Source organism: Rattus norvegicus, chromosome 13 (genome assembly GCF_036323735.1).
Source record: "Rattus norvegicus strain BN/NHsdMcwi chromosome 13, GRCr8, whole genome shotgun sequence".
Taxonomy (NCBI): Eukaryota; Metazoa; Chordata; class Mammalia; order Rodentia; family Muridae; genus Rattus; species Rattus norvegicus.
The window spans coordinates 89,628,965-89,655,958 of NC_086031.1; the positions used below are offsets into that span (position 1 = coordinate 89,628,965).

The window sequence follows — 26,994 nt, forward strand, 5'->3', positions numbered from 1 at the left end:
CTCTATAGACAAAATGTTGGATGTTTCAGTTAGAGTGACTGGAGAACAACACCCAGGACCTACACCAGTGTCTACACAACAGGTTTGGGGTTCTACCCTGCTGGGATTCTAAACCCAGGTTCCCTCAGTAAGCATTTTAACACTGAGCCCTCTCCTCTGCACCAAATGATCATATTCTAAAAATAAATGTCCGGAGACATTTTAAATATTGGCTTCCTGCCTTATTATCTTCATGGCATGAGACAATGGGTTTTGATTTTTGTTTAGAACAAGGATAATTAGGTGATGTGATGTAAATGGAGTTACCGATTTCAGTAAGAAGGGAAGTAGACCAATACAAATGAAAATGCTAAGTATATGAATAAAAGGAAGGGTGAAAAAGAATAGAGTATGGCGACCTTCATTAAATAAGGTGATGTTTCTGACAGAGATTGGCCCTGTTGGGCTGCACCAGGACTTTATTACTTATACTGGCAGATAGTATATGCAGACCAAAATTACAGGCAAAATTGCTTCCTCTTTATCAGATCTTCCCAAGGAAGAATGAAAAAAGGAAAGAAAAGGAAAAAAGCAAACAAGTAAAAAAGAAACAAAAGGAATACAGACAGACAGACAGAAAATAGGAAGGAAGGAAAAAAAAGAAGGAAGGAAAAAAGAAAGGAAAGAAAAATCCTAGTGGAACTAAATGTATGGTAAAATGATCTTTTAAAATTTAGGGAATTTGATAGACTAAATACCAGTGCTCCTTCCCACTGAAATGTTAAAACCTAGCCCTCAATGGGACCGTTCTTAGCGATGAAGATGGCTGAGACAACTAGGTAACAAGACATAACAAGACCGAACCTTACACACTACACTAACTAACTACTAAGAGGGCTCAGAAAGCTTCCTCTTCCTCCCCTTCCTCCAGGGGAAACCATACCATGACAAAACTATCTGTGAACCAGAAAGTGAACTCTCACAAGACACCAGACACACCAGTGCCCTGATCTTAGACTTTCCAGCTTCCATAACCATGACAACTGAATACATTTACTGATTAAGCCAATGTATTGCTTTGTACTATTAAAGGTGAGTGTCAACTAAATATGACAAAAAGGGAATTGCTTCTCCTAGAAGAAAGCAATAATATAATGAAAAACAAAACACGAAGGAAACTCTTTCCTTGCATATCTCGCATGAAACAACTAGGTGAACATATAGGATTCCTGTGTACATAAAGCTTGCTGTCTGTAGGAGTAGGACCACCATTAAGATCACTTGTAGTTGGTGATTTTTTCTTTTATCTTAACAGGATACAGAGCAATCTGGAAAACAATCCTGTTGGCACACCTGTGAAGGACTGTTTTTATTATGTTAGGGAATGTTTGAGAGGAATTATCTTGATCAGGTCAACTGAGGAGGGAAGACACTTCCTAAAGAGAATGGCGCTATACTTTGGGCTTAGGTTCTACATAGCAAAAAAATATAGAAGCCGATGGAAAAGGAAGAGTAACCTCTCCTTTCTTCCTGACTATGGATGCAATGTGACCAGTTGCTTGATGCTCCTGCTGCCTTCTCTGGTCCACCATGATAGACTGTATATCCTTCAACAGTTAATTTAAACAAAACCTTCCTTCATGAAGTATACCTTTTGTCAGGGTATTTTGTCATAGTAACAGAAGTAGTTAACACAAGCAGATATTCAAAGATATAAGAATACCAATAAGATGTATTTTTTTTCTTGAAGCATTGTTCATAACATAAAATGTATGCACCTTTACAAGAGACCTCTGGGTAATACATATTATCTTGAAACTAGTTGTATCAATGTTGCTAGAGGTGAACATGAAGGCTCTGATTCAGGACATCCAGCATCAATGTTAAATGATGCCTTATAAACTCAAAATGTTTGGATGTACTCATCTTCCAGGTCTAGAACAGTAATAAAGGGTTTATCTTAATTTGCTACAAATTACCATGATAGCTTGCAGAAGGAGCAATAAAAAAATATTTTTAGGAGCCCATGACAGTTTGGGTGTTACAAGGTGTTTTAATCCTTCTACTGGGCAAGATTATTATTTAAAACAATTTGAATGCATGTAGAAAAGATTATTTTTTTATTTCTTGTAAACACAGGAGTAATCAAGTGCAAAAAACTCAAAAAAAGAAACAAACACAAAAAGACTAATAACAATGTGCCCAGAATGTGACTGTAAGTATTATGTCAAATTCAGAAGGATCAAGTTAATATTAAAAGAAAAAATCCACTGTGTCATAAGTTATCTTGTCAGGCAGGTCTGTGTCTCTCTCTCACTGCAGCCATGATTTATGAAAACATAATATCCAGATTGGAAATAAGTGTTCAACAAGTTGGAGATGAATTGAGCAGAGAGAATGAGAAACTAAGGTTTTACTTCAGGAGTTTGTGCCAATTTCAACTTCACATTTTTCTCTGTCGGTTTTCCAACTGTAAAATTGTAAAACATTCATCAGCTACTTCATGATATTGATGTGACAATCAAAAGAAATAACCCACATAAATGATTGAGAAAGGTATAAAATGCCTATCAAATCCAAATATCATTAAGGCAAACAGACATTACCTTCATGCCAAGTTCCTGTGAGCCCAAAGCTTCCATGAGCCCAGGCTCCAAGGGCAGGGATTTCAGGAGCAGACTAACTAGACTCATTAGTTATGTAGAATGAGAATCCATTGATAATGGACTTTCATCACTTGAATTAAGAGGACTTGAGTGCTTTCTTCAGAGTCCTGCAGCCTTTGCCATGCAGATTTACTTTGCAATGGTAGACACCATGAGTTGATTTCATTCATTCAGTGACAGTCTAGTGACTAAACCCGCTGCTAGTACATGATTTACACTTATGGTTGGGTTTCAAATCTTGACGTTTTCCTTGCAATTTCATTGAAGATAATTCTTGTAAAAGGGTTCTGGTTACATTTATTTATCTGTGTTTGAGGGAGTGCCACAGTACACCTCTGGAGATACAAGGTAATGCTCAGGAGTTAGTTTCCTTTCTCTACTTTGTGTGGTCTGGGAATTCAGACTCATGACATCAGCAACAGTCTTTATCCACCGAGCCATGGAGCTGTTCTGGTATGTTCTGTGCCTATTTTGAATTAATTTATTACTTTGGCCAATTTGATATTTATACCTAATATTATTTCCGGTCTTTGCTTCAAGATTTGAATAAAAGCACCAGGTTTAGTTAGTCGAAGAGCTTAGTGTTTCTTAATTCTACTCTTTCCTGTTTTATTTAGGAGAGCAAAGTCTGACTCACAATGGAAAATATATTTGATAATATTCAAGTCAACTCCCACTGTTAACAAGATCAGCTGATTGCTGAAAACTAATCAATTCTAACACTTTAATTTAACCATCGGAGAAAGTGTATGCCTTCCACCATGATATCTGTTCAAAAAAAAAAGAGTTAGGAGCAACACCTGTAAAATAAAATAAAAGAGAAACTTAGCCTACATAATCAACAAATAGATGGCGCGGTGACCACTCAATATGCATGAAGTTCATGGCAAGCAAGCAAGCAAGCAAGCAAGCAAGCAAGAAAGAAAGGAAGAAAGAAAGAAAAGTGAATGGGAACTGAAGATTCCATGCCACTGGTTATGTTTGAAGACAAGTATCAAACAGCACAAAAGAAAAAAATCAATTCAGACAAATGTCTTTGTAGAAAGTTAAACAGAACGAGTGAGATTTAAAAACAAAATCAAGATTCTGGCCAGCTTCTACACTGATTTGTGGAACCTTCACAAAGCACAGTGCTAAGGCATTGTTAACATAGGAGGCAGTTAGAGGCATTAACTCACTCAGACCACTGGTCAGCTAGGACATGCATCACCGCTTCCTGTGTGCAAAGACCAGGAACATCTTCTATGTCACAGGCCTCACGAGGAAGACAAGAATCTCAAATAGTATGAGTATGGGATGACAGAGAGCTAGGAGCAGCAGTTAGGCACCACTAAAGGAACACAGCACCTCAGGGCACCTTGCTACTGCTGATAGAGAGAAGAGAAGCCCATTTTAGATCCCAGTCACTCAGACTCTTCATTCTGATCAGTGTGGCTTCCTAAGCCTTCAGCGAGAGGAGGCAAAGATGACAGGTGAGTAGGACCATGTCAAGAAATCATTGGTTTCCTGCCATAAGCTTGTTACGGGTTGTGGGAAATAGATCTTGCAAACAAAGCCAAGATGCATTGTAATATTTACCACGGGGGCGGGGTGGGCTTAAGAGGCACAGATGTCAGTTTCTGTGTCCCTAGTCTGCTGTCATGAATGAGCTAATAATGAAAGGAACATGAGCAGGAATTCCCATCATGCTTGAGAACACGATGAGGAAGCAGGGCTAGCAGGCTGCAGGGTAAGAGAAACACTACCTAGCTGGCAGCGGAGCAAGCTCTTACATGCCGAAAGTCCGATAGCATGGCCCTTCCAGCTGGCTACAGTGTTTCAGAGAGCAGAGCAGAAAGCGGTCATGCTAACTCGGGCTAGTGGAGGTGACCAAAGGATTTACCAGATCACCAGCTAAGACAGATGTGTACTTCCTCTGAAACTGATTGAGACGGTTTATCTTAGAGCCCAAAACAAAACAAAACAACAACAAACCCAAAGGCAAAAATAAAACCTAATGAACATTAAAGAATGGTTTTAAGCAATTAAGAAAACAAGCAAAAATATTATATTTAAGGGAAGAGAATATTGAAAAATCTGCTCTGCTTTTCAAAAGGTACCTGGTGACCCACAAGATGTAAGAGAAACTGTGTATATAATGTAATGTAAGAGAAACTATGTGGGCTGTCCTAGATGGGGAGCTTCAGAGAACCCTGGACTTTGAAATGGTAAGAAAGTGGGAGTAACTTCTTTCAATTGAGGATAAAATATAAAAGGAAATGGGGGTAGATTTTAGGGAGCGCAGCCCACATTTCTTGTGTCAGGCTGTCTGTTGCTATGCTCCCACACACAGATCCTGGCTACCATACAGTTGTCAGTCCATAGGAAAGGCATCTGCTAATAGGAAGAGGTAACAATAAGGAAGCAATGAATGGTCTACCAAGTAGACACAGCAGGAAGCGACATGGAAAATCTCAGGGGATGCTATGATAAGCAGTTCTTATTAATGTTGTTGTTTGGTTTTTGTTCTGTTCTCTTTTCGCAGACAAGCCATTGAACAGAAGATGTCACATATTCAACAGCAAAGACTTCATGGGAACACAAGATACAGGTGGAAAAGTCAGTCTAGGCTCTGCGTTGAGTTGTTTTAATTTCTGCCCCCTCCTCACCACCAGCCAAAGAGACCCAAATGGGCATTGAATAAAAGTACAAAGGTCCTGGAGAGGCCAGCAAGAGTGCCATAGACACTACAGGTATGGAAATTCTTGGGCTTGTGTTACCTAGCAACAGTGTGTGTGGATGGATAAGAAGAGACAGGACCTAACATCACAGTCTGCTTGGTTCATTATAGCTTGGTTAAAAGGCATCATGGGAGAGTGAAGCCAAACCATTGAAAAAGAAAGTAGGATGCTTTGAATCAATCTCCCATTCAAGGGAGGAGAAGTTTTCCCATAGCCTCCAGTGAGAATTCAAAAATATTTGTTAAATGAACCAAAGTGGGAATAAGTTGACAAAGACACCCATCTTATAATATTCTCATGTAGCTCCTGTATTACGCAACTAGACTGAAGGGTCAAAGAAATCCAACACATTAGACAAATCTTGTACGTTTCTGTGGTGGTTTTAATGAGAAAACTCCCTTTCCATAGGTTCATAGATTTGAATGATTATTCCCCAAGTCATAGAATTTTTTTGGTAAAGATTAGGAGGTGTAGCCTTCTTAAACAAGCTATGTCACTGGGGGTGAGCTTTGGTATTTAAAAACCCATGCTAGCTCCAGTAAATATGTTCTTTCTCCCTCCAATTTATAGCTAAGATCAAAGCTCTCAGGTACTGCTATAGCGCCATGTCTGCCTCTTGTTGCTATGTTCCCTACCATTATAGTCATGGACTCAAACTCTGAAACTGTAAACGAGCCCCCAAATAAATATCTTTTTATAAGTTGTCTTGTTTAGGGTGTCTCTTCACAGCAACACAAGAGTAGTTAAGGTAGTTTGTATGGTGGTTGGAAGAGGTGGTCCCGAGAGATTCATGTGTTTGAATGCTTGGTCCACACAGAGTGGCCCTGTTAGAAAGTGTAGCCTTGTTGGAAGAAGTGTGTCACTGTGGAAGCAAGCTTTGAGGTCTCCTATGCTCAAGCTACACCCAGTCACACAGTCTGCTTCTGCTGTCTTTGGATAAAGGTGTAGAACTCTCAGCTCCTTCTCCAGGCCCATATTTGCCTGGAAACCAGCATGTGTCCCGCCATGTTGATGATGGACTAAGTTTCTGAAACTATAAGCCAGCCCCAATTAACTATTTCCCTTTAATATCATGGTGTGTCTTCATAGCTATAAAACCCAATTTGCTTTCTGGTGATAGAGTTTCATCACAGCAATAAAACCCAAAATAAGAAAGTTTGTATTGTATATGTGTACATAATGTGTGTGTATATATATATATGTATATATACATATATATGTGTGTGTGTGTTAATATAACTAAGAATAATCTTAAATTCTAAGTAAAAGATTATTAAGCTTTATTTCTTTTAAAGAAACAGTACAGTGTGCCTCGGGGTCTAATGATACTAAGTTGTTTTAATGGAAATGAAAGAGACTTAGGCTTTGCTTAACAAAATGTTGAATATTACTATGCAAACAATGCATACTCCTAGTTTTGGACAAACTCTGAAGATCACGAAATTTGCTCCACCCAGGTCATTGGGTCCACAATTGGTCTTATCTTTTTTCAGCTATTTTTTTTCAAAAACCTTATTTCAACAAATTACTGAAATTTAGAATTTCAGATTTTCTAGGAAGGGTATCAAACAACATTATGCTACCAGATAGAATACCAGCCAGGCAGAAACCAGGCATGAGATTCTCTCTCATTTTTAAACCAGTTCAGGATATGTAAAGACATTTTAATAACAACACGGTCTCCCTTCTAAACAGCTCCATACATGGGTCCATCAAAGTGACTTTCCTAATGTCAGCTCTGTCATTAACAGTGCTTAAGAGAAGAGTTAAGAGAATGGTTACCAGAGAGATTTTGTGTGCAATGTTACACAAGCAGGACAATCGCCATGGCAATTTATATCTTTAATCCTAACACAGAGGCTTACACTCCATATAGAGTAAAGTTGTTCATTCAAAGAAACAAACACACAATTTAAAAACTACCCTTTGTTGTTTCTCATAATATAACTGAAAAGCTTTTACTGCATGGTAAATTCCAAGTCAGCATAGACTATAGGGTAAATTTAATGCCAGAATTTTAGAAAGTTGTTATTGAAAATATTCCTTTGAATTTATTTAACACTCTGATCTATATACTCTATATGATTAGTATTGTTGGTTGTAAGTAAGTAGTACATTTTGGAATGACTATAGTTGTGCAAATCTGGAACACCAATGGCATAAAACCAAATCATGACCTTGACAAAAGCGTGGCCTCTTTTTGTCATAAGCAATTCGTCTCTCACTTAATGACAGCACAGTGCCATACAACAGCTTCATCATTCATTGTTTAACACCTACTATGGAAGTGTATTCAAAGCTTATGTATCAAATGAGTATGGGTATGTATAGATTGATATATACAGAATTCAAGCCACATTTTCAGATGGCATGGTTTCATTAAACTATTACAGAGTAAGGGCAATACTCTTTTATCTCCACACAGTATCAAGTTTAAAGAGTTCTAATGTGGTAATCTCTTAATCTGAAGAGTGGGAACAGAAGACATAAGCAGTAGATGGAGGGCGGTACGTGTCGGTGCACCAGCCACACTGCCCTCCACCATGACCCTCCTCCTCCTGTGGCTGGAATTGCAGCTTCTTAAAAGTTGTTGGATTGTCAGCATGTCCTCAGAATCAGGGTTATTTGTATTTCAGGCCTGAACAGTTGGTCACACCTGAAAGGCTTTCACATCATATTTTCAAAAGTCACTGAATGCCTCATGTGTAGGGATTTCTTCCAGGACACACAAAATACAAGCTGGTAAAACTTGTTTCAAACTTAGGAATTTAGAGTTTTGTTTCAGAACTGATCATATCTACCAGAATAAATAAGTTCAGAATTTCAGTGAGAGTATTACACACACACACACACACACACACACACACACACACACACATACACACACACACACAGAAAACCAAAATTCAGAATTATAAAACATAAATGGTTATAAATATCATTCCAATATAGCACTAAGAAAAAGTGATAGATTAATTAGATTCATTTTAAAGTATCCTAAAGAGATATGTCATAATCATTTGCTATAGATTACATGTATAGTTGTTTATTGATATATAGCTATAAAATCTATTCTAAAAATCACGATTAATTGTAATTAAATAATGAAATGGATTTTTATATCTGTAAAAAAATTATACAACTATATTCAATGTTAGTTGAATGTATGTTGACTTTGTAAATGGTAACCATACTGTTCAAGTTTAATTATTCATTATCATGAGATTGGCTCGATTATTACTTTAGATTGCCTTGAGAAAAACATATTCATCAAAACCACAAAGAAAAGAGTCTAGCAATGGGAAAATAATTTATTTACCTGGATCTTCTATAGTTAAGTTCTTTATTAACCACTGAACAATGTCTGACCCTAGAAAAAGAAAAACACAAATAGATATGAACCTTTTGTTTATGCATTTAACATTAAGAACCCTCCACTTTGGGTTCTCATTTCAGTAAAAACTCTTCTAATCATTGTAATAAGCAGTGAAGGATCATGCATGGATAAAGTACCCAAAATGTCAGTGTGAATACATTTCTCTAGTGAGCCAAGGTGCAAGTTAGAAAGTTACTAATGATGTATCTTAGTAATACATATATTACGCTTTCATTGACTTAAATGCTTTAGTCATTACGTTTACTGGATGCCATGTTTCAGGTATAAATCTTACCATGGCATGAGTACAACTTTCTAGAAGAGTCCCCTCCTCACTTCTGATTGTCCTTATCTTGTCCTTGTATTATGTCAAGCCAGCTCTAGAATGTCTTTAGATCTTTAGTAGGCCTGCAGGCCATAGACCACTATGACACTACAGTGTTATTCTTTCTGATTGCATGGAGCACTTTCATTTTCAAGAGCCTCAAGATTCATTGATGTTAGAGAACTTCCATTTCTGCTTTGTCTTCTCAGGTACAACAGCCACTGGATTACATCACAGAAATATCTGGAATCCTTTATCAGAGTATAAACAACATACTCAGTTATGTAATCAAATCCTTAAAGAATATTTCTACAAGCAGAACATCACGATAACATGGCCACAGAATCAACTAAGTAGGATTCGTAGTGGCTTACAGAGACTTTAGTGGCAGTCTTGGAGCCTGTATGGGTTTGTGCCAGGTTCTCTACATATACATGGTTATTGTTTAGCTTGGTTTCCTTGTGGAACTCCTAACAGTGGGAATGGGAAGCGTTGCTGTCTCTTTTTCTAATTTTGAGACCCTTTTCCTTCTACTGGGTTGCCTTGTCCACCCTCGATATGAGGGTTTGTTCCTAGTTTTATTGCATTTTGCTATGCCATGTTTGGTTGATATCTCTAGGAGACATGCTCCTTTCTGAAGAAAAAAAGACGAAGAGGAGTGGATCTTGGGGTGTGTGTGTGTGTGTGTGTGTGTGTGTGTGTGTGTGTAGGAACTGGAAGGAGTAGAGGGACAAGAGGCTGAAGTTAGGATGTATTGTATGAGAGAAGAAAAAAGCATTCCTCAAAGCAGAGTCTCAAATTCATTTTTGACTATTTGAAGCACAGTGTCTGCTTACAAGTGAGGAGTTCATAAGTCTAAGTAAAGCAGGCCTCCTAATAAGAAATAAGAAAGTATCTCTTGTTGGCCACAAGGTCCTCAAGATTCATTATGCCATATTTTCAAATGGCATAGAAGGAAACTTATTTTGGTTTGAATATATATCAAACTAACTTCTAAAGAAAGACAGTTGTCTTTCCTCTGCTCAGAGAGCAAATAATCATCTTTAACTGATATGTACCCATTTCACATCCCATACATACATTAGTACAGAACTATTTATTACCTTTGAAAGCTTCATGTTCACAGGGGGAAAAATATCAACCAAAAGGACAGCCATGACAAGATTCACCCTCAGGATGCTTAAATGCTAAGTCTTACTTTTCCAGCTTCCTGCCTAATCCTACATCAGATTATATCATTGGTTTTTTCTCTAAAGACTTGCTTCCAGGACAACTTCAAAACAGCTAGCTCATTTGTTCCACCCTTTCAGACTGTTCCAATCAGGACTTCATTTAAGTCTGTCCTTTCTCAGTGTACAGATACTAGACAATAAATGCTACAGCCATCATTCTGAAGACTAACCATTTTTCTAATTTTCTTAGGGTCCCAAAAAGGATGTCAGGAATCAACAGAAAGCAATTATAAGAAATCTATGCCTCATTTCCAAGAGATAGGGTGGCTGATTTTTGGACTTTCAATGGGTGTTGGATGTTTGTGATCTTTTAACAGAGGCTAGTTGTAAAATAGTTAAAGTCTTGAACAGGGATAAAGCAAAATTTAGGAATTAGACTCAGGGATTTCTTTCATTTTCGCACTTCCCCCTTTCTTTCTTTAGTAAGGGAAAAGAGATAGAGAAGAATGTATAGGAATATTATAGGAAAAGTAAGAAAAAGGGGGGTAGATTATTGAACGTACTCTTAAACTGAAAATCATTTTATAGCCACAATTGTACATTGGTAGAGAACTTAGTATTTTGATGCAAAATTGAGGTTATATTTTGTTACACTGGTACAGAATTTTGTATATTGATATAAGAAAAAGGTTATTTTGATACATTGGTATAGGTTATTATATATTGATACAAATTTAAGATTATTTTTGATACACATTATGTGTGTTTTCAATGTTTATTTGAGGAATTGTACTTATATAATTTTAAAATATGCAACATAGTTCTCTTGTTCTAGTCTTCTTGAAAGCTGCTATTACAAACCATTTGCGATGATTAAGAATAGTTACAAACTATTAGGGGTGGTTAAAAATACACAATAATCAGACAGTCAAACTCATGTGACAAACTATTAGTCTAGATCATCATAGAAATATGTATTGTGGGTTGAACAGATAATAGAGATCTAGTAAAGGCAAACTTTGCTTGTTCAGATACTCTGTAAATAGATAGATGGTCTTCAAAAACCTCAGAGACCCACAAAATATTACATTTAAAGATACTTTGATTAATTTAAATCTTTTAGACATTGAGACAACTCCTGGAAGCACCCCACTTGATATGGAAGAAGAAGATGATGAATACTAAAGGACCTCTCATTTGAGGATGGCATCATTTATGGCAAGGTAGCCACTGGGCAAAGAAAATTCCCTAACATCATGTGATGACAGAATGTTGTCCAGAAAGGACAAATGGATACAGGAAATTTAACTGCCAAGCTCTACCAATACAGGGTAAGCAAGTCCTTCACAATCTGTCAGGTATTCTCAGCAGAAGGCTAGAGATGGTGCTCCAATATTTTATCGACTATTGGGGACTATCCAGGTAGCCAGCTGTTTATGTCATTTCTATAATTTTTTGGAAGATGTTTCCCTTTACTTCCTGTATACTAAATATTTTTTCCTCCTTCTCAAGTCTCTGATGTTTCTAGGTCATCCTGGGCCACTGAGTTGAAGTAAAAGGATGGGGTCAGGGTGAGGAGAATGAGATTCTGAAGGCCTTACACCAGAGATGTCTAATTAGCTCACCATAAAATCCATTGGCAAAGCAGAAACTCCCTAGTCAAGACCAACTAGAACCAGCTGGAGCCAGTGACCCAGGCACAGAGGCACTCCAATGTGCCTCAAGGCAAACTATAACCCATTACAACACTATAAACCCACCCACTAGAGACTTAAGATGCTAATGACACTAGAGATGAAACAAGTTGTATGTAAACTGCATATAACAGACAGACATGATTGACAATATTCATATTATACAAAATTGGCAAGGGTCCACATGAAGATGTGTAAATGGCTTGCAGAAGATCTGATTGTGGATCCCAGCACTCCTGAAAAACCCAGGTGTGGTAGTTTGTACCTGAACTACAACAGGAGACGGAGATAGACCACTCCCAGGGGGTTATTGGCTAGCCAGTATAATTGAAATGGTGAGTTTTAGGCTCAGTGACTTTGTCTCACAAGCAATAACACAAAGAGTGATAAAGAAAGCTGACTGCTGTCAACCCATGACCATCACACATGCATACATAGGCACACAGGCATACATACATACACAGGCACACATGCACACACAGGTAGGTCCACATTTACAAATACATGCATACAAACATGCATATATGTATACACAGGCACACATGCATACACAGTCACACAGGCATACGCAGGCAGCTCCACATGTGAATCTACATAAAACCCCACAAAATGCAACATAAAGGCCCATCTCTCGTACAGCATTTGTCATCTTAGCTACTAAACTTTCTCACTGCTCGGGTTTGCACTCTCTATTAGAAATGTATCTTTTTTAAAGCCTGGGTACAGATATATTCAGTAGAGAATTATACCAGATCTCCAAAGAAAAACTATCACCAAATATTCCTCATATTATTCTGTAAAGTAGAAAAAGAAGGGATACTTCAAAATTCTTTTTATATAAGCCAGTATTATTCTGATACCAAAAACTAGATAAAGATGAGAGAGGGAGAGAGAGAGAGAGAGAGAGAGAGAGAGAGAGAGAGAGAGAGAGAGAGAATTTTAGGCCAATCATTTTGGTAAGCATAGATGTAAATTTTCTCAACAAAATATTTCCAAACTGAATTCAAGGAAATACTAAAAACACCATCCACCATGATCAAGTCAGTTTCATTTTTGAGATGCAGGATATTTCAACATATGTAAATCATTAAACATGATCTATCACAAAAACTAATTTAAAAACAGAAGCCACATGATCATCTCATTAGTTACAGAAGAGGCCTTTGATAGAATCCAACATCTCCACATGATAAAAGTCCTGGAGAATGTAAGAACACCAGAGGCATGTCTCAATTTAATAAAGGAAGTGTGCACTAAGCCCACAGGTGATGTCATGCCAAGTAGAGAAAAGCAACCAATGTGAATCAGTAAAGCCACTCTCTTTTTGATGAACAATGGTGGATGCACCCCTGGCTGACCAAGATGCAGAAAGTAGGCAACCAATATGGGACCAGCCCCAGATAAGTCCCTCTTACCACCCTCTCAAAAGCTCATGGAAGAGTGCAGAAGAAGGAAAAGGAAATTCATAAGCACCATAAGAAATGTTGAAAGATGAAAAGATGCCATACAGTTACTATAATTGTTAATAGGCATCACCTGCAGTTACCTGCATTGTGCTGATACAAGACCAACCCTAACAGGCAACAGGCTCACTGGCCTTAGTCATTTGTCTCACAACAGTGTGGACTGAAGTCTCATAGCTCCTGTGTTTACATCTCTGGAACTGAAGCCAGCCATTAGTTTGGGGCTAAAACAGTGTTTCCATAGTTTCTGATTCTCAGCTTTGGTATGGGATTCCTATTCTTCTTTATTCAGAGGAGGAGAGAAAGTTAAGATCACAGAGCATAACTACTGAAATATAGGTAGATTGAAACATAATTTAGAAAGAATAGATCTTGACAGACAAACAAGGGTTGAACACGATAGCTTCCTCTGAGCTTTCTCTGTTACATTTCCATGGTGGGGGGAGGCACTTGGAGTCAGATTTTTGAATAAAATGAATATGCATTTCTGTCTTATGACTACAAATGGGATTTGCTCTGTGGGCTTACTATATTTTCGAAGAGAAGAGTATAAGGTTCTTTTATGGCATGTGAAGAAAGTCACATTTTATGCATACTAAAATAGCTATTTAAAGGAACCTTGTGGTATATTTGTGTGTGATGATGCTTTTATAATTTCATTTTTAAATTAAAGAATTTACTGTTAGGACTAGATAGATGGCTCAGTGGGTAAGCATACTTGTATAAGCAATGGGATCAGATCTCAGGACCCATGTAAAAAACTGGCCATGGCTGTTTGTAGCCCAATGCTATGGGAGGTGAAGAAGAATGTCTATGGCTTGTTAACTGCCAGACAACCATGTCTCAGATTCAGTTAAAAGACCCTGTCTTGGTTGAATAATGAATGTAACGAGAGACAGAGGAGGACACCTGACAGTTTCCCCTAGTCTTTGGAAAGTATGGTCACAAGTACACAAACCCACATCCCCTACACACATATCACATTCATATACATCTACAAAAAAAGAATTTATTTCTCTAATAATTGGTAATGGAGGGAGGATGGGGAGGGGAACAACCATAAAGAAGGGGAGAGGAAGGGGCTAGGGGGATGTTTGCCTGGAAACTGGGAAAGGTAATAGCAATTGAAATGTAAATAAGAAATACCCAATTTAATAAAGATGGAGGGAAAAAAGTTAAGATCTCACCACTGTTTGAAATTGGATGTAACTTAGAATGTAAAGCCCATTTTCTCAATTGTCTATAACTAATATGAATGAGATATAATCAAAGAAACATTTTAAATCTTGGTCTATGACAATTAACAATATAGAGAAATGAGATTATAAAATTTTCAATAAATAAATGGATTGGAAAGATGTATACTGAGTGAAATAAGCCAGACCGAGATGGACACTCTGCATGTGTTCTCTCTCTCATTTGGATCCTAGTCAGATCTTTACATTTGAATGATTAACTTGAGTATTTCAGAGTCAGGACACTAAATATGGGCTGTTACAGGTGGGGATGCCTTCAGGAAAGGGGGCTAGTGGCACATAGCTGATAGGAAAATGAGGAAGCAGGTGCTGAGGGGGAGCTCTACCTCTTCTTGTGCACTCTAAGGCTTTCTTCTAGTCTATGTAGGTTACCATTTGTCTCCACTTGGAGGAATGAACAGTTTATAATAGTTCAATAACCTTCCTTCCTACTTCTGCCTCATAGTAATACCTCCTTTGTGTGAGATTAACACACCCGTTCTAACTTTGCTTTCACTCAACTTTGCATGGTAGCTGTTTCCTAAAAGCTAAGGAGATGTCAGTAAAAAAAAAAAATCTTCATTCTATATCATTGAGGGTAGAGAGACCATAAGCAACTAAGTATTCAAATCATCATAATTACAGTGAAGAAAGTCACATGTTGCTGGTAAAGTAACATTCAAGTTATCAGTATGAAGGGAGAAAAAAAAACCACTTGAATCTACTATATGCATGCCTGGGGCAGTCAAATCCAGGCTAAGGGTAACAAATCCCAAAGCTCAAAGGTAGAATCCTGATAGAAGCACTAGGGAAATGGGAGTGGACGGCAGCAAAGAGATTACAGAAAACATGACAGTATGTTTGAGACCTTTGCTTTTCCTGAGCATGAGCTGAGAAAAGGGAATATTTGCTTGCTTATAAAAACTGCTATGTCAAAGACAGATTATTCAGATTGAAGGATGATACAAAAAGAAAAATATCACTTTAGTGGTGGTGATGGTGGTGGTGGTGGTGGTGGTGGTAGTGGTGGTGGTGGTGGTGGTGGAGATGATGATGATGATGATGATGATAAATAATGAGAAAAACGTGGACTTGGAATTTCTAGGATTAAGCGATTAAAGGAAATCTCGCTTGGGAGTGTTCACCCTATGGGTTGTTGGAATGAAAACCAGATAATGACAGCAGCCCACCACCACTTAAGTATCGGACACAGTTAAAGAATTGAGATTCTTCTTGGAATTCTTGCTTCAAGTTAAACATTGTTGGACTGAAACACAGAGAAACCACAAATTCAATGCTTTAAGCACATCAGGAGGAAGTCCCATTGGAGTTAGAATCCCTCTCTGGACTGAGCCCCCCCGTGACAGGTTCACTGCAGAGAAAGGAATAAGAGTTGACCATACATAATATGCCAATAATAAAACTGAAAATTAGCATTCTTACTCTCTCCTCCCTAAAGAGCAAAGAGGCACAATTTAAATTAAATTCCATATATCAAGAGCTTTCAGAAATGTAACAATATGTTAGTTAACTTTCAAAGATCAGCCTATCTGTGGTTTTGTGACTTTCAAATTAATATATTTTGGGCACCTATGGTGGGAAAGTGTGAACTCCTTTAAAGCTTGATTATCTCGTCAGAAACTGTGTCGCTACCTTCTTCCCACATGGTTTTATTCTGTCAGTGTGGCCCAGTGCTTGTGAAACCATACAGTAAGACAGTTTCATATATCTGTGCACGTCACACACACCTCTAACCAGGACTGGGATGAGTCCCACTTTAGCCAAATGGAATACATATCAAAAGTAAAATGAAATGATTTTTTTGTTTGGACTCAAGCAGCCAAAAATCTTTAAGAGAGGGCTGAGAGAGTATGATCCCCAATTCTGATTCATTAGGTTATATCTAAGAAACAAGTGAATTTTGTTTTGCAATTTCTTTACAAGTTGCAGTGGAATATTTCACAGAAACTATGTGGTTGACTCTTAGAGGATGAGAATCCATCTTTTTAGAAAAACTCAGATAACCTTAGAGACCCAAAAGCTTATGAATGTGTAGCCTCCCTCCCTCCTGCACCAGGGTGAAACTATCCTTACAGGATGGCAAATAGAAAAGACAGGCAATCCGTTGAAGGGGCTAAAGGGCAAGGGGCAACCAGAGAAGTCTACAGCAAGGACTGTAAAAGGAACTAGAACAACAGGACTACATCCCAAAGTGCCTACGGCCTCTTGAGTTGTGGATATTGAGGCCAGATGGAAAGTAAGAGTTAAGTGTAATGAGACAGGACTAACATTAGCATTTGTGGGCCTAAGATAGGAAGATAGGGAGTTCTGGGACAGCCTACGATAGAAAGACCCTATGCTAAACACACACACACACACACACACACACACACACACACACACACACACACACAGAGAGAGAGAGAGAGAGAGAGAGAGAGAAACAGACAGAGAGAGACAGAGACAGAGAGACAGACAAACAGACGGAGACAGAGACAGAGACAGAGAGACAGACAGAGACAGGCACACAGAGTGGGGGGATGAATCGAATCAGAATCTTTCTGCTGGACATCAGGGCATGTGTGGATGAAAGGCAGAGGTATAGATAATTATGGAGAAGAGATAGACCACAACCTCCACCCAATGCCGAGAAACTGAACAACAGGTAGCTACAGCACAGGGCAAATCCAAAAGACTTCATAAGACATGATGAGTCAGTGAAAGCCAGGAGCCAGGAGTTCATCAAAGGCCCCATGCGCCTCCCACAAAGCTATGATGCTCAAGAAGAAGAGATGGGATTGAGAAGTTGGAGGAAGATTGCTCATTTGAGGCTATCGTGGACTGTGTAGGAAGATCTAAAATGAAACACTGAAGTGGAAAGAAATATAGAAAGAAAGGGAGGCTGAGAAGGAACTGCCTCAGTGATAGAGTCACCAGAACTCAAAGGATAACCTAGCAATCCTCAGCTACACAAAGCATACAAGGGCAAGCCACGTGGCCCTTTCTTTTATTGCCTGCTGTTCTGTCTTTGTATCAATAGATGGGGAAAAGCTCACATGGATGTGTAAATCAGTGATTCAATATAGGGAATTCATGTGTGTTCCAGTCCTGTCCATTGTGTTGCTATCTATGGTCAGTTGTAGATAAGCTGCATCAGGGGACTAACGCTGATGGGGACTCTGCTCTCCACACTCTGGCTCCTGTCTGCTACTGAAAACCTTGATGACCAGCCACCTCCTTTAATGTGTAACAACAAAACCTTATCAAGAGATTTACGATGTTATTGGAAAGTAGAACTGTAGAGATCTTACCTACCCCCAGCTCCTCAGTGTGACCCAACATCATCAAAAGGACTTTTTCATATCTTAGTGGTAAGGGACAAAACAAAGAGATGGTGCTGCTGAGAGCCTCTGCCTGACTGGGTCTGTCAGATTGATAGTGTAATTGACATTGTTATGTCCTACTCTTGGCAAAGTCTCCACGTCAGAATTGAAGAGAGGAATGCCCTCAATTCACCTCACTGTCACTGGGCATTCATTCAAAGAACGGCAGTGATTGAATCTTCTCCATGAGAGACTTTAAAGGGCTGAGCTGTCAAACAGCAGACTCAGATCATTTTAGATTTCCAGCCCCTTCTCTTTATATAATGGGTCTCACTCCTTTATAGTTCCTTATCTGTATTTCTCAAGTTCTGCTTTAAAATTTAGAGAGGGCACAGTCCAACAGTATTGATCTCATGAGCTCAAATCATCCCCATTAATTCTTACTTGGTCCTAACACTTGCTCTTTCTGGTATACAGGATGTGACCGTACTGACAATTAGGCGGGGTCATCCAAACAGCTGTATGCATTTATGTTAGGCTCTGTACAATGCTGTCTGGAGGTCAATTAAAAAAAATGAATGCCTCACATAATGCAGTGAGAATTCTGGTTCCTTTGAAAGGCATAGCAATATTATGGGGGAATGTTTTTGTTTTAATCCCAGGTGTGGAGTATGGGGCTGCTTCAGATTATCCACAGCAGCAGCCTATGATTTGCCTCATGCTTTAGCATGGGCATGATTTTGCCAGCTGCAGATAGTTTCTGCAGTTGTGTGACATTTGGAATTCTGGGGACTTTTCAGAGTGTCTTTAAATGCTAGGGCTGTGAGAGGCGATTGGTGGGCTATTGACTCTAGATTGTTAAATAGTCGTGTGCAAAGAGGAAACAGCAAGAAGAAATTAGGAATGCTGAGTGACAGTGGAGGTCAAACTTGCCTCAAGGGACTCAGTGCCCCTAATCAGCAGCAAGTAGTCTAATGATAATGTCGCTCCATTTCTTCTTCTTTTTGTTTTTCTCCCTTGTGCTAGGATGTCAAAAGGGTGGGGAAAGGATGACAGAGAAGGGAGGAAGAAAAGAGGTGGAGAAGGGTAGAAGAAAGAAGAACCCACAAGTCCAGTGACAACATAACACTTTATAAATTTTAAATTGGCAAGACCAATGTGTACTTCTCTGCAATGTGTCACGTTCTACAAGTTTTTGAGGAATGAACTTTAGAAAGCCTTATTCCCAGTGATGTCACAGAGTGGCTAAGATAGTTGTTGGGCCTGTCACATAGCTTTTTAATCATTTCTTGGAATGAATGACTTGCAGTAATAACCTGGAAATGGCTCAACTCATGCATTCATTCATTAGTATACTATGGATATATATTATTTTCCAGGAGGCACTATAATTATCAGATGTCTACAGTCACATGAGAGAAGGAAACCATTCTCATAAATAGCTATGTGTAAAAATTTCTATGTGAGGGCTTAAGAAGAAATAAATCATCCCCAACTCTAACTGGAAAAGTCCTATTACCTTCAGGTTTGTTCAAGAAAATCAAAGATTTCTCCAACCAATCTTTTGGAAAATGTGAGAAAGGCCATGCCTGTGAATGAGTAGCAGTTCATTTCCCTTTGACTAAAGTTTTAAGTTCCACTCTGCTCATATCCTAAGTTCTTCCTGAGACACATTGCTCTCTCACTACTGAGAATATACTGTGAAATACAGAAAGCAGTCAATAAAGCTGATCACTGTTAGAAGCTGCCAAGATTTTTCATAATTACCAAAGAAGTAAAATGCATTCAATTTCTCTATTACTAAATATCTATCATAATAAACTTTCAAACCACTGACCAATACAGCCTAATTTCATAGGTTTTTATACCAAAGCAAACCCTTTGGGTTAATTTGTTCCCAACAGAGATTAGTATCTTGTATGTAAATTTTAGATTAAATGATTATTTCACACTAATCAATGGCATTAAATGTTAAACTCATTTTTCGTTAACTTTATTGTTTTGTTATACTGATTTTGCCATTATTATCAAGGAAATTATATTTTTTTTCCATTTTTTCTTTATTAACTTGAGTATTTCTTATTTACATTTCGAATGTTATTCCCTTTCCCGGTTTCTGGGCCAATATCCCCCTAGCCCCTCCCCCTCCTCTTGTATATGGGTGTTCCCCTCCCTATTCTCCCCCCAACAATCACTTTCACTGGGGGTTCAGTCTTGGCAGGACCAAGGGCTTCCCCTTCCACTGGTGCTCTTACTAGGCTATTCTTTGCTACCTATGAGGTTAGAGTCCAGGGTCAGTCCATGTATAGTCTTTGGGTAGTGGCTTAGTCCCTGGAAGCTCTGGTTGCTTGGCATTGTTGTTCATATGGGGTCTTGAGCCCTTTCAAGCTCTTCCAGTCCTTCTTTAAAAGGGGAACAAGTATACCCTTGGCAGGGAATAGGGAGGAAATTTTATTTTTAATTTTTAGTTATTGAAATGTATTTTTGAGGACAACAAAGAACTTTACTAGAAATTTACTGGAAAATATTCATATGTATTCTGTCAAATAATTAAGCTGCAATCTGCCTGTGTCCCAAAAAATTGAAAGGCTGAGTCCAGAAGTAATAGGCTAAATTGTCAAGTAGAGGGAAGTTTGAACCAGTTGTGGCATGGTTACTGTACACTGATTGTAGTCAGATTTGCCATGAAGATGACAGAAAGATCTGAAAAATGTAATTTGGTAAAGAAAGAAGCACGAGGAAGCTCAAAGTATGGCCCAATTTTAGCAAATTAATTATTGACATACTTAATTGATTTAGAGTACTACAAACATTTCTTTAACTAAGTGCATTTTATTTCCTATGTGTCAACTAGCTGCTTCACAGGTGAAGCAGACAACTGCTGTTTCCAGGGCTGTGGTCTAGATAATACAATATGCTCATGCTAATTTCCTAGGGAAAACTTAGTGGCATAAAAATTTTGGATCTATTCCCTCACAGTTCTGGAGACCGGAAGTCTAACAGGAAGGGTAAGGAGCATGCACATCCAGTCTCTTCCAGTGTTTATTAGCTGCCAGCATTCTTCACAGTCAGTGGAATCCACGCAGGTCTTGGTCACACAGCCTTCTCTCTAGCCTCCATTCTTAATCTCCTATAAAGTTTTTTCTCCTCAACCAGTTGTATAGCCCATCCACATAACCCAGGAAGATTTAATTGAATTCTTTAGTTTCATTCAGTGATAAAGTCTCTCTTCTTAAATAAGAGCTCATCCACCTGTGGATTAAGGTGTGGCCAAACAGCGTTTCCCCATTTGGCATGCAATACTACTCAGCCCTGTAAGTTCTCTATAACTAAATTAGCTATTAAACTAAGCCAGCCTTTCAGTTTGGACAAAACATAAATAGGAAAAAAGAGATGTTTTTATAACATTCTAAACTGCCTTGAAGAACAAAGAGTTTTTATTCATTTATGCACTGTAATAACTCTAGGTTATATATTTAAAAATATCATCTGAATTGTACAACCACTGTTTTTCCCTCAAATAGATGATGATATTATATCTACAGAGGCAATTTTGGATCATTTCTGTGAGTAGAAAGGAAACAAGCAAAATGGTTGTTATGTTGCAAATGCGGAATGGAGACAGAAGAGTAATGGAGTTAATGTTTACAGTGTAATTACAAATGCTAACAGACAGACAGGCAGTGCTGGGAGAGCACCCCATTACTGCTGTCAACAGAGCTGTAGAGTTTCCTACTGCTTTTCTTCACTTTAATATGTATACCCAAAGAAGCTGGCTTTTTTGATTACATCACTAACAACCATCAATTTGCTCTTAGCTCTTCTCTGTAACAGGACAGCCGCTGTTGGGTTTATCATTCTCCTGTGAGAAGCAGGCTTTCTGTTTAATCATCTGCGGTTCAGGACACATGCAGGGTGACAGGAAGGACTGGGTAGAGGGGAATAAAAAGACAATTACAGTCCATTTTAAATAAGCAAACAAAACACAGGGTTGTTTGAAATTTTTCTTTCTTCCTCTTTTCCTTTCCAAGGTCTGTGGTTCTTTTTCAAAATGTTTAGAGACATTTTCAGACAATGTCTTGACTCTGCTTCTGAGCACGCATACAGAATGTTTATCCAGCAAGCACATCCCTAATTAGTGAACAGCCATGGCATTCTCAACAGCATTAGCAGAGGGCTGGCTTTATGCAGAAGGCTTATTGAGTTCCGTGATAAAAATTTGGTATTCACTGACTGAAGGATATATGGTAGTAATTGTGATAGTGACTGTGGTGGTGGTGGTGGTGGTGGTAATGTTAGTGATGGTGGAGGTGGTAGTGGTAGTGATGGAGGTGGTGGTGATAGGGGACGTAGTGGTATGCTGCAATTCCATTGGGATTGAAAGATATTCCCTAAACAAGGAAAGCTTATAAGATTCAGGAAGTAGACCAAACTTATGAGACGTAGAATGTAGAAAATTATAATATTCACAAGACCAGATCCCCAAGATTATACAACAGTAAACAATTACTCGAAAAGAGACTTTTCCACTGGCTATGCTGCCTGAAGTTCATGTACTGAGCTCTAGGAACAATGCTTTCTTGAGTCATCACCTGTGGGGAGACCTTCCTGTTAACATGGGTGATCTAAATGATCTATGCTCCTGTAAGTCAACCTTCACCCATGGTCTGTAAGTGAGCCCAATCAATTCACCAGGATGAACGTGGGTAGAATCATTTCCCTGTGCAGTCCTCATTGCTTTCTTGGGGGGCAAGGGGTAAGCAGATTTCTCCTGTTTCCTCAGAAGTCACATGCCAGGTTGACATTACCAGATCTTTGGTAACAACATTTTTTTTTTAAATCTATAAAGGTACAAAGCTCATTAGGAGAGTGGCTAGCATATGGCACCTAAGATTTTTAATTGACTATTAAAATTTTCTTCGGAAACATTTCTAGTGGCCACCATAATATTTCATTTTTGTTACTGACGAAATCCATGGGTAGCCTGAGAGGAATGGTGAAGGTATCAACAGTGAGCTCGTGACACCTTCCGGTGGAGTGGGTGAAAGTCAATAAGAGTGAGACTAGCCTTGTGCTTGTATCCACTTTGGTTATTTAGTCTATGCTGTTGGGATGATTAGTCACCAGGCTAACTAGGGTGGCAATATCAGCTATTGCTGATTGACAACTGCCTATGTGGTGTTTAGTACCAAGGATATCACTAATCCAAACTAGAGACTATTAGGGGGTGCTTTTAATCTCGTATTACTATGTCAAGGGGAAAGCTTAAAAGGTAGTTAGTGTACTGGTCTCATAAGGAGGAATTTGGTGCCAGGTTGGCTTGACTATGGACCCTGTGTTTGTCAGAAAATAATTCCAAAGCTTCCAAGATGTCCTATGTGATTGTGTAGGCAAGGCTGTGGAAGAGAGGGATAAGAGAGGTTAATCAGTTGACTGCTATTGGCTGTAACCAAAGGACCTGCACATCCTTGAGACTGTGGAACAACTTTAATATAATACTGCATGCTGGCCAGTCAACTGTCAAGAGCCACCAGCTCTGATAGCATAGATTTCTGCACCACGGATCCTAACCCACCCAGAGGAACAATCGCCTCTTCTTACTCAATGCCCTACTATTCTAAAGCACCCCTGCTTCCCACTGCCTTTCTTCTTTTATCCAAAGCCACTGTGAGTTTGAGGTAGAGAATTTATGCTTTTAGACTTCAAGCATTTTTTTATTAGATATATTTCTTTACTTACATTTCAAACATTATTCCCCTTCCTGGTTTCCTGTCCATAATCCTTCCCTCCCTTTTCCCTCCCCCATACTGGTATTGCCCCTATACATCCCCCTTATTGCCCCCCATATACCCCTGCACTGGAGGTCCAACCTTGGCAGGACCAAGGGCTTCCCCTTCCCCTGGTGCCCCAACAAGGCTATTCTCTGCTACATATGCAGTTGGAGCCCTAGGTCAGTCCATGTATATAGTCTTTGGGTAGTGGTTTAGTCCCTGGAAGCTCTGGTTGGTTGGCATTGTTGCTTTTATGGGGTTGGAAGACCCTTCAATTCTTTCAGTACTTCCTCTGATTCCCCCCAAGGGGTTCCTATTCTCAGTTCGGTGGTTTGCTGCTAGCATTGAACTCTGTATTGGACATGCTCTGGATGTGTCTCTCAGGAGAGATCTATATCCAGTCCCTTTCAGCATGTATTTTCTAGCTTCATCAGTCTTATCTAGTTTTGACAAAGCTCTTAGTTCCAACAGACATAATTTCTGCTGTTCTCTAGTCTTTCTATGGGTTGTTGTATGTGAAGTCTGTCCTAGACCATGGTTCTTTTCTGGCTGTTTTCTATCAAGACTCACAAAACTCACTTCAGAGAAGTTTGACCTTTAACCCTGACCATGCTACCAATCATTAGTAACTAATATTTCTTGAAAATCATGACTTAGACATTAGAAGTGGGGACTAAACATTTTCCTTATATGGATCAAACTTTAAACATGATTCCTCTAAAGGGGCAAGGTGATCACCAGAACTTGGGTCAGCCTTGGAAATAGAAGCTGAAGCCTTTAAGAAGGGCTGTACCTTGTTCCCAGACTTATCATTACAACTGTTACAAAACTGTTAATTGCTGTCAAGGAGAAAAACCTATTCAAGGGAGGATACCCCAGGAGGATCCATCATGAATGAGAGACAGTCTGGAAGAAGGACCACAGAAGACTATAAAACAGCTTTGGGGAGCATCTCGTCCTCTTGATGGGAGCACTTGTCTGTGTTTTGTTTTATTTTTCTCTCTCTGTGGCTGGTACTTCTCAGTTCTATGCCAGACTGCAACTGTTGCTTTTGATGCTGTCACCCTCTATCCATCACTGTTATTTCATGTCCTGGACCCTCAGGATCTTTGTCTGACTCTTCAGGAGCTCATGCTTTCAGTACCTGCCTCAGATCCTTGCTGCTTTCTGTCAGGAACCCACACTAGCAATCATTGCTTTCACTCCCAGGAGACCCTTTTCTCTGCCGTTAACTATTACTTTGTTTTCCTGTCTGCCCTCTTTTTGCCAAGAGATTCCTGGGAACCAATTTATTAGTACCCCTAGATGACCATGCCTCACCCAAGATCCACTTCCGGATTGTACCCCCCTGACCCTCCATTGTGTTTAGAAACTGTTAATATGAAATCTCTCTCTCCCTTCCCCAACCCCCTTTGAGTTGTATGTCTTTTCAAAAGCTCCTTATCCAATTTTGTAACTCACTCTGGCTGTTCTCTAAGGCATTTCTCCCCATTATTGGGGAGAAACCCAACAGCTAAAAATGACTACCTCCGGATCCCTATAGAATGATATGCACAGGCTGAGCATTCTAAATTTCAAAACCACGGGTCACATGAATGAGGAAATTCCCCTTCCTTTCAGGTACAGCCAATATGCAAGCATAGCTGTCCAGGAATGTCCCCACCCCTTTTTTGAAAGCACTTTACCCTCTGTCCCACTGATATGAGTGAGTTTTGGCCACATTTTTTTTTTTGGTTCTTTTTTTTCGGAGCTGGGGACCGAACCCAGGGCCTTGTGCTTCCTAGGCAAGCGCTCTACCACTGAGCTAAATCCCCAACCCCAGTTTTGGCCACATTTACAGTTCTCTTCACTACTACAGCAGCCTTGAATACCATCTTTCTTGATTCTCTTCAACATAGTTTGCTTTGATAGTAACTTGACTTTAAAACAGCTATCTTAAAAGGAAGACAATGTAAATCTCAGGAGATAAATAATTTCATATTAATGTCATATGACTAGTAGAGGGAGGATTAAGGCATAGTAGTCTGGTTTTAGAGGTTCTATGTGCATTTTAAACGATCTATTTTATGTTTAATTCTCTCTCTGTCTCTCTCTCTCTGTCTCTCTCTGTCTCTCTGTCTCTGTCTCTCTCTCTGTCTCTGTCTCTCTCTTGTGGTATGTGCCACATGAATACAGATGTAGAGGCTAGAGGTGTCGGATCCCTACAGAGATACTGGTTATTGGGAACTACCTCACATGCTCAATGAGACCTAAACTCTTGTCCTCTGAAAAAGCCATGCAAGTTCTTAGCCACCTGAGCATCTCTATAGTCTCCACTTCATTATGGTAGGAAATAGTGTATTCCCAGGTCTGAGGGGAAGCACAAGAAACCCAAAATCTTCAGGTCATGGCAGCAGGTACTCAAAAGCTATGGCTGTGGATAAGAAGACAAACACAGCACATACCAAGAAGACATATTTGGAGTTAGTCAGTGCCTCTCAGTAATCCCGCTACCTCGACAGAGCATGGTAATAGAGGTTAGCACTTACCATTCTCCTGTGGGTGAATAAAAGGGCAAGGCTTGCACAAGATGATGCAAGCATATAGGAAGAATGATGAGTTAGATGCCAATGACATTCCTGAATAATAATCTATTATATTCTTTTCCTTGTTCTATTAGTGTGGGCAAAAAAGAAATGAGAGCTGATCATTTAGAAGACAAACAAATCAAACCTAAATGCTATTAATCGGGCTTAAATGTACCAAGCAGATGGCAAAATGGAAGGGCAGAAAGGTAAGGTGAATCACAGACACTAACCTGTGTATTGAGAGAACAGAAGTGGGAGAGGGTTGTGCATGGGTGTTCTGAAAGATCTTGCAGCTCACGGATTTGAAACATGCATTAATTTAAAGGAATAATTTCGGCCCGCATTGTATTGTGACTATATCAGAAAGTCAAATGTGATAACCTCACCTCTTGAACAAGAACTAGAGACTGCTGATTGCAAATTAGAATGCAAATTTCTATCCATTTTAATTTTCAGTAAGTTCCTATTGAGAGCTACTGATTTGAGTAACTTTCAAGTGCTGAAGTAGTTTTCATGGTGTTGGGTTCCCAGGAGTTGACTCAGGGTCAACTGTTTTCAGGAAATCAGTTAGGAGGCAATCTTAAAATGCTGTCAGAAAGAGTAGCTAGCATCCCCAGTAGAGAAAACAACTTTCTCTTTTCAGAAAGTAAATTATTTTAAATGACATAATGTGCAATCACATGTAAATAAGTAATTGAGGATA

At 39.1% G+C, this 26,994-nt stretch overlaps 1 protein-coding gene and 1 long non-coding RNA gene across 10 annotated transcripts in view; one reads left to right on the plus strand and one right to left on the minus strand.

The window, feature by feature from the left end:
* The window catches only part of Rgs7 (regulator of G-protein signaling 7), a 429,591-nt gene that overhangs the window by 117,473 nt on the left and 285,124 nt on the right, over window positions 1-26,994 (minus strand). For 7 of the 9 annotated variants that reach the window (NM_019343.2, XM_039091031.2, XM_063272560.1 and 4 more), the window contains exon 4: window positions 8,685-8,735. The exons of the other annotated variants lie outside the window; for them this stretch is intronic. In NM_019343.2, the coding sequence (NP_062216.1) occupies window positions 8,685-8,735 (51 nt within the window). The remainder of the gene's footprint in view (window positions 1-8,684; window positions 8,736-26,994) is intronic. 9 annotated transcript variants of the gene reach the window in all.
* On the plus strand, window positions 2,700-26,890 carry LOC120096319 (uncharacterized). Its single transcript, XR_005492655.2, has 4 exons — window positions 2,700-4,117; window positions 5,170-5,377; window positions 11,362-11,569; window positions 26,384-26,890. It is a non-coding gene; the product is annotated as an uncharacterized LOC120096319 (long non-coding RNA).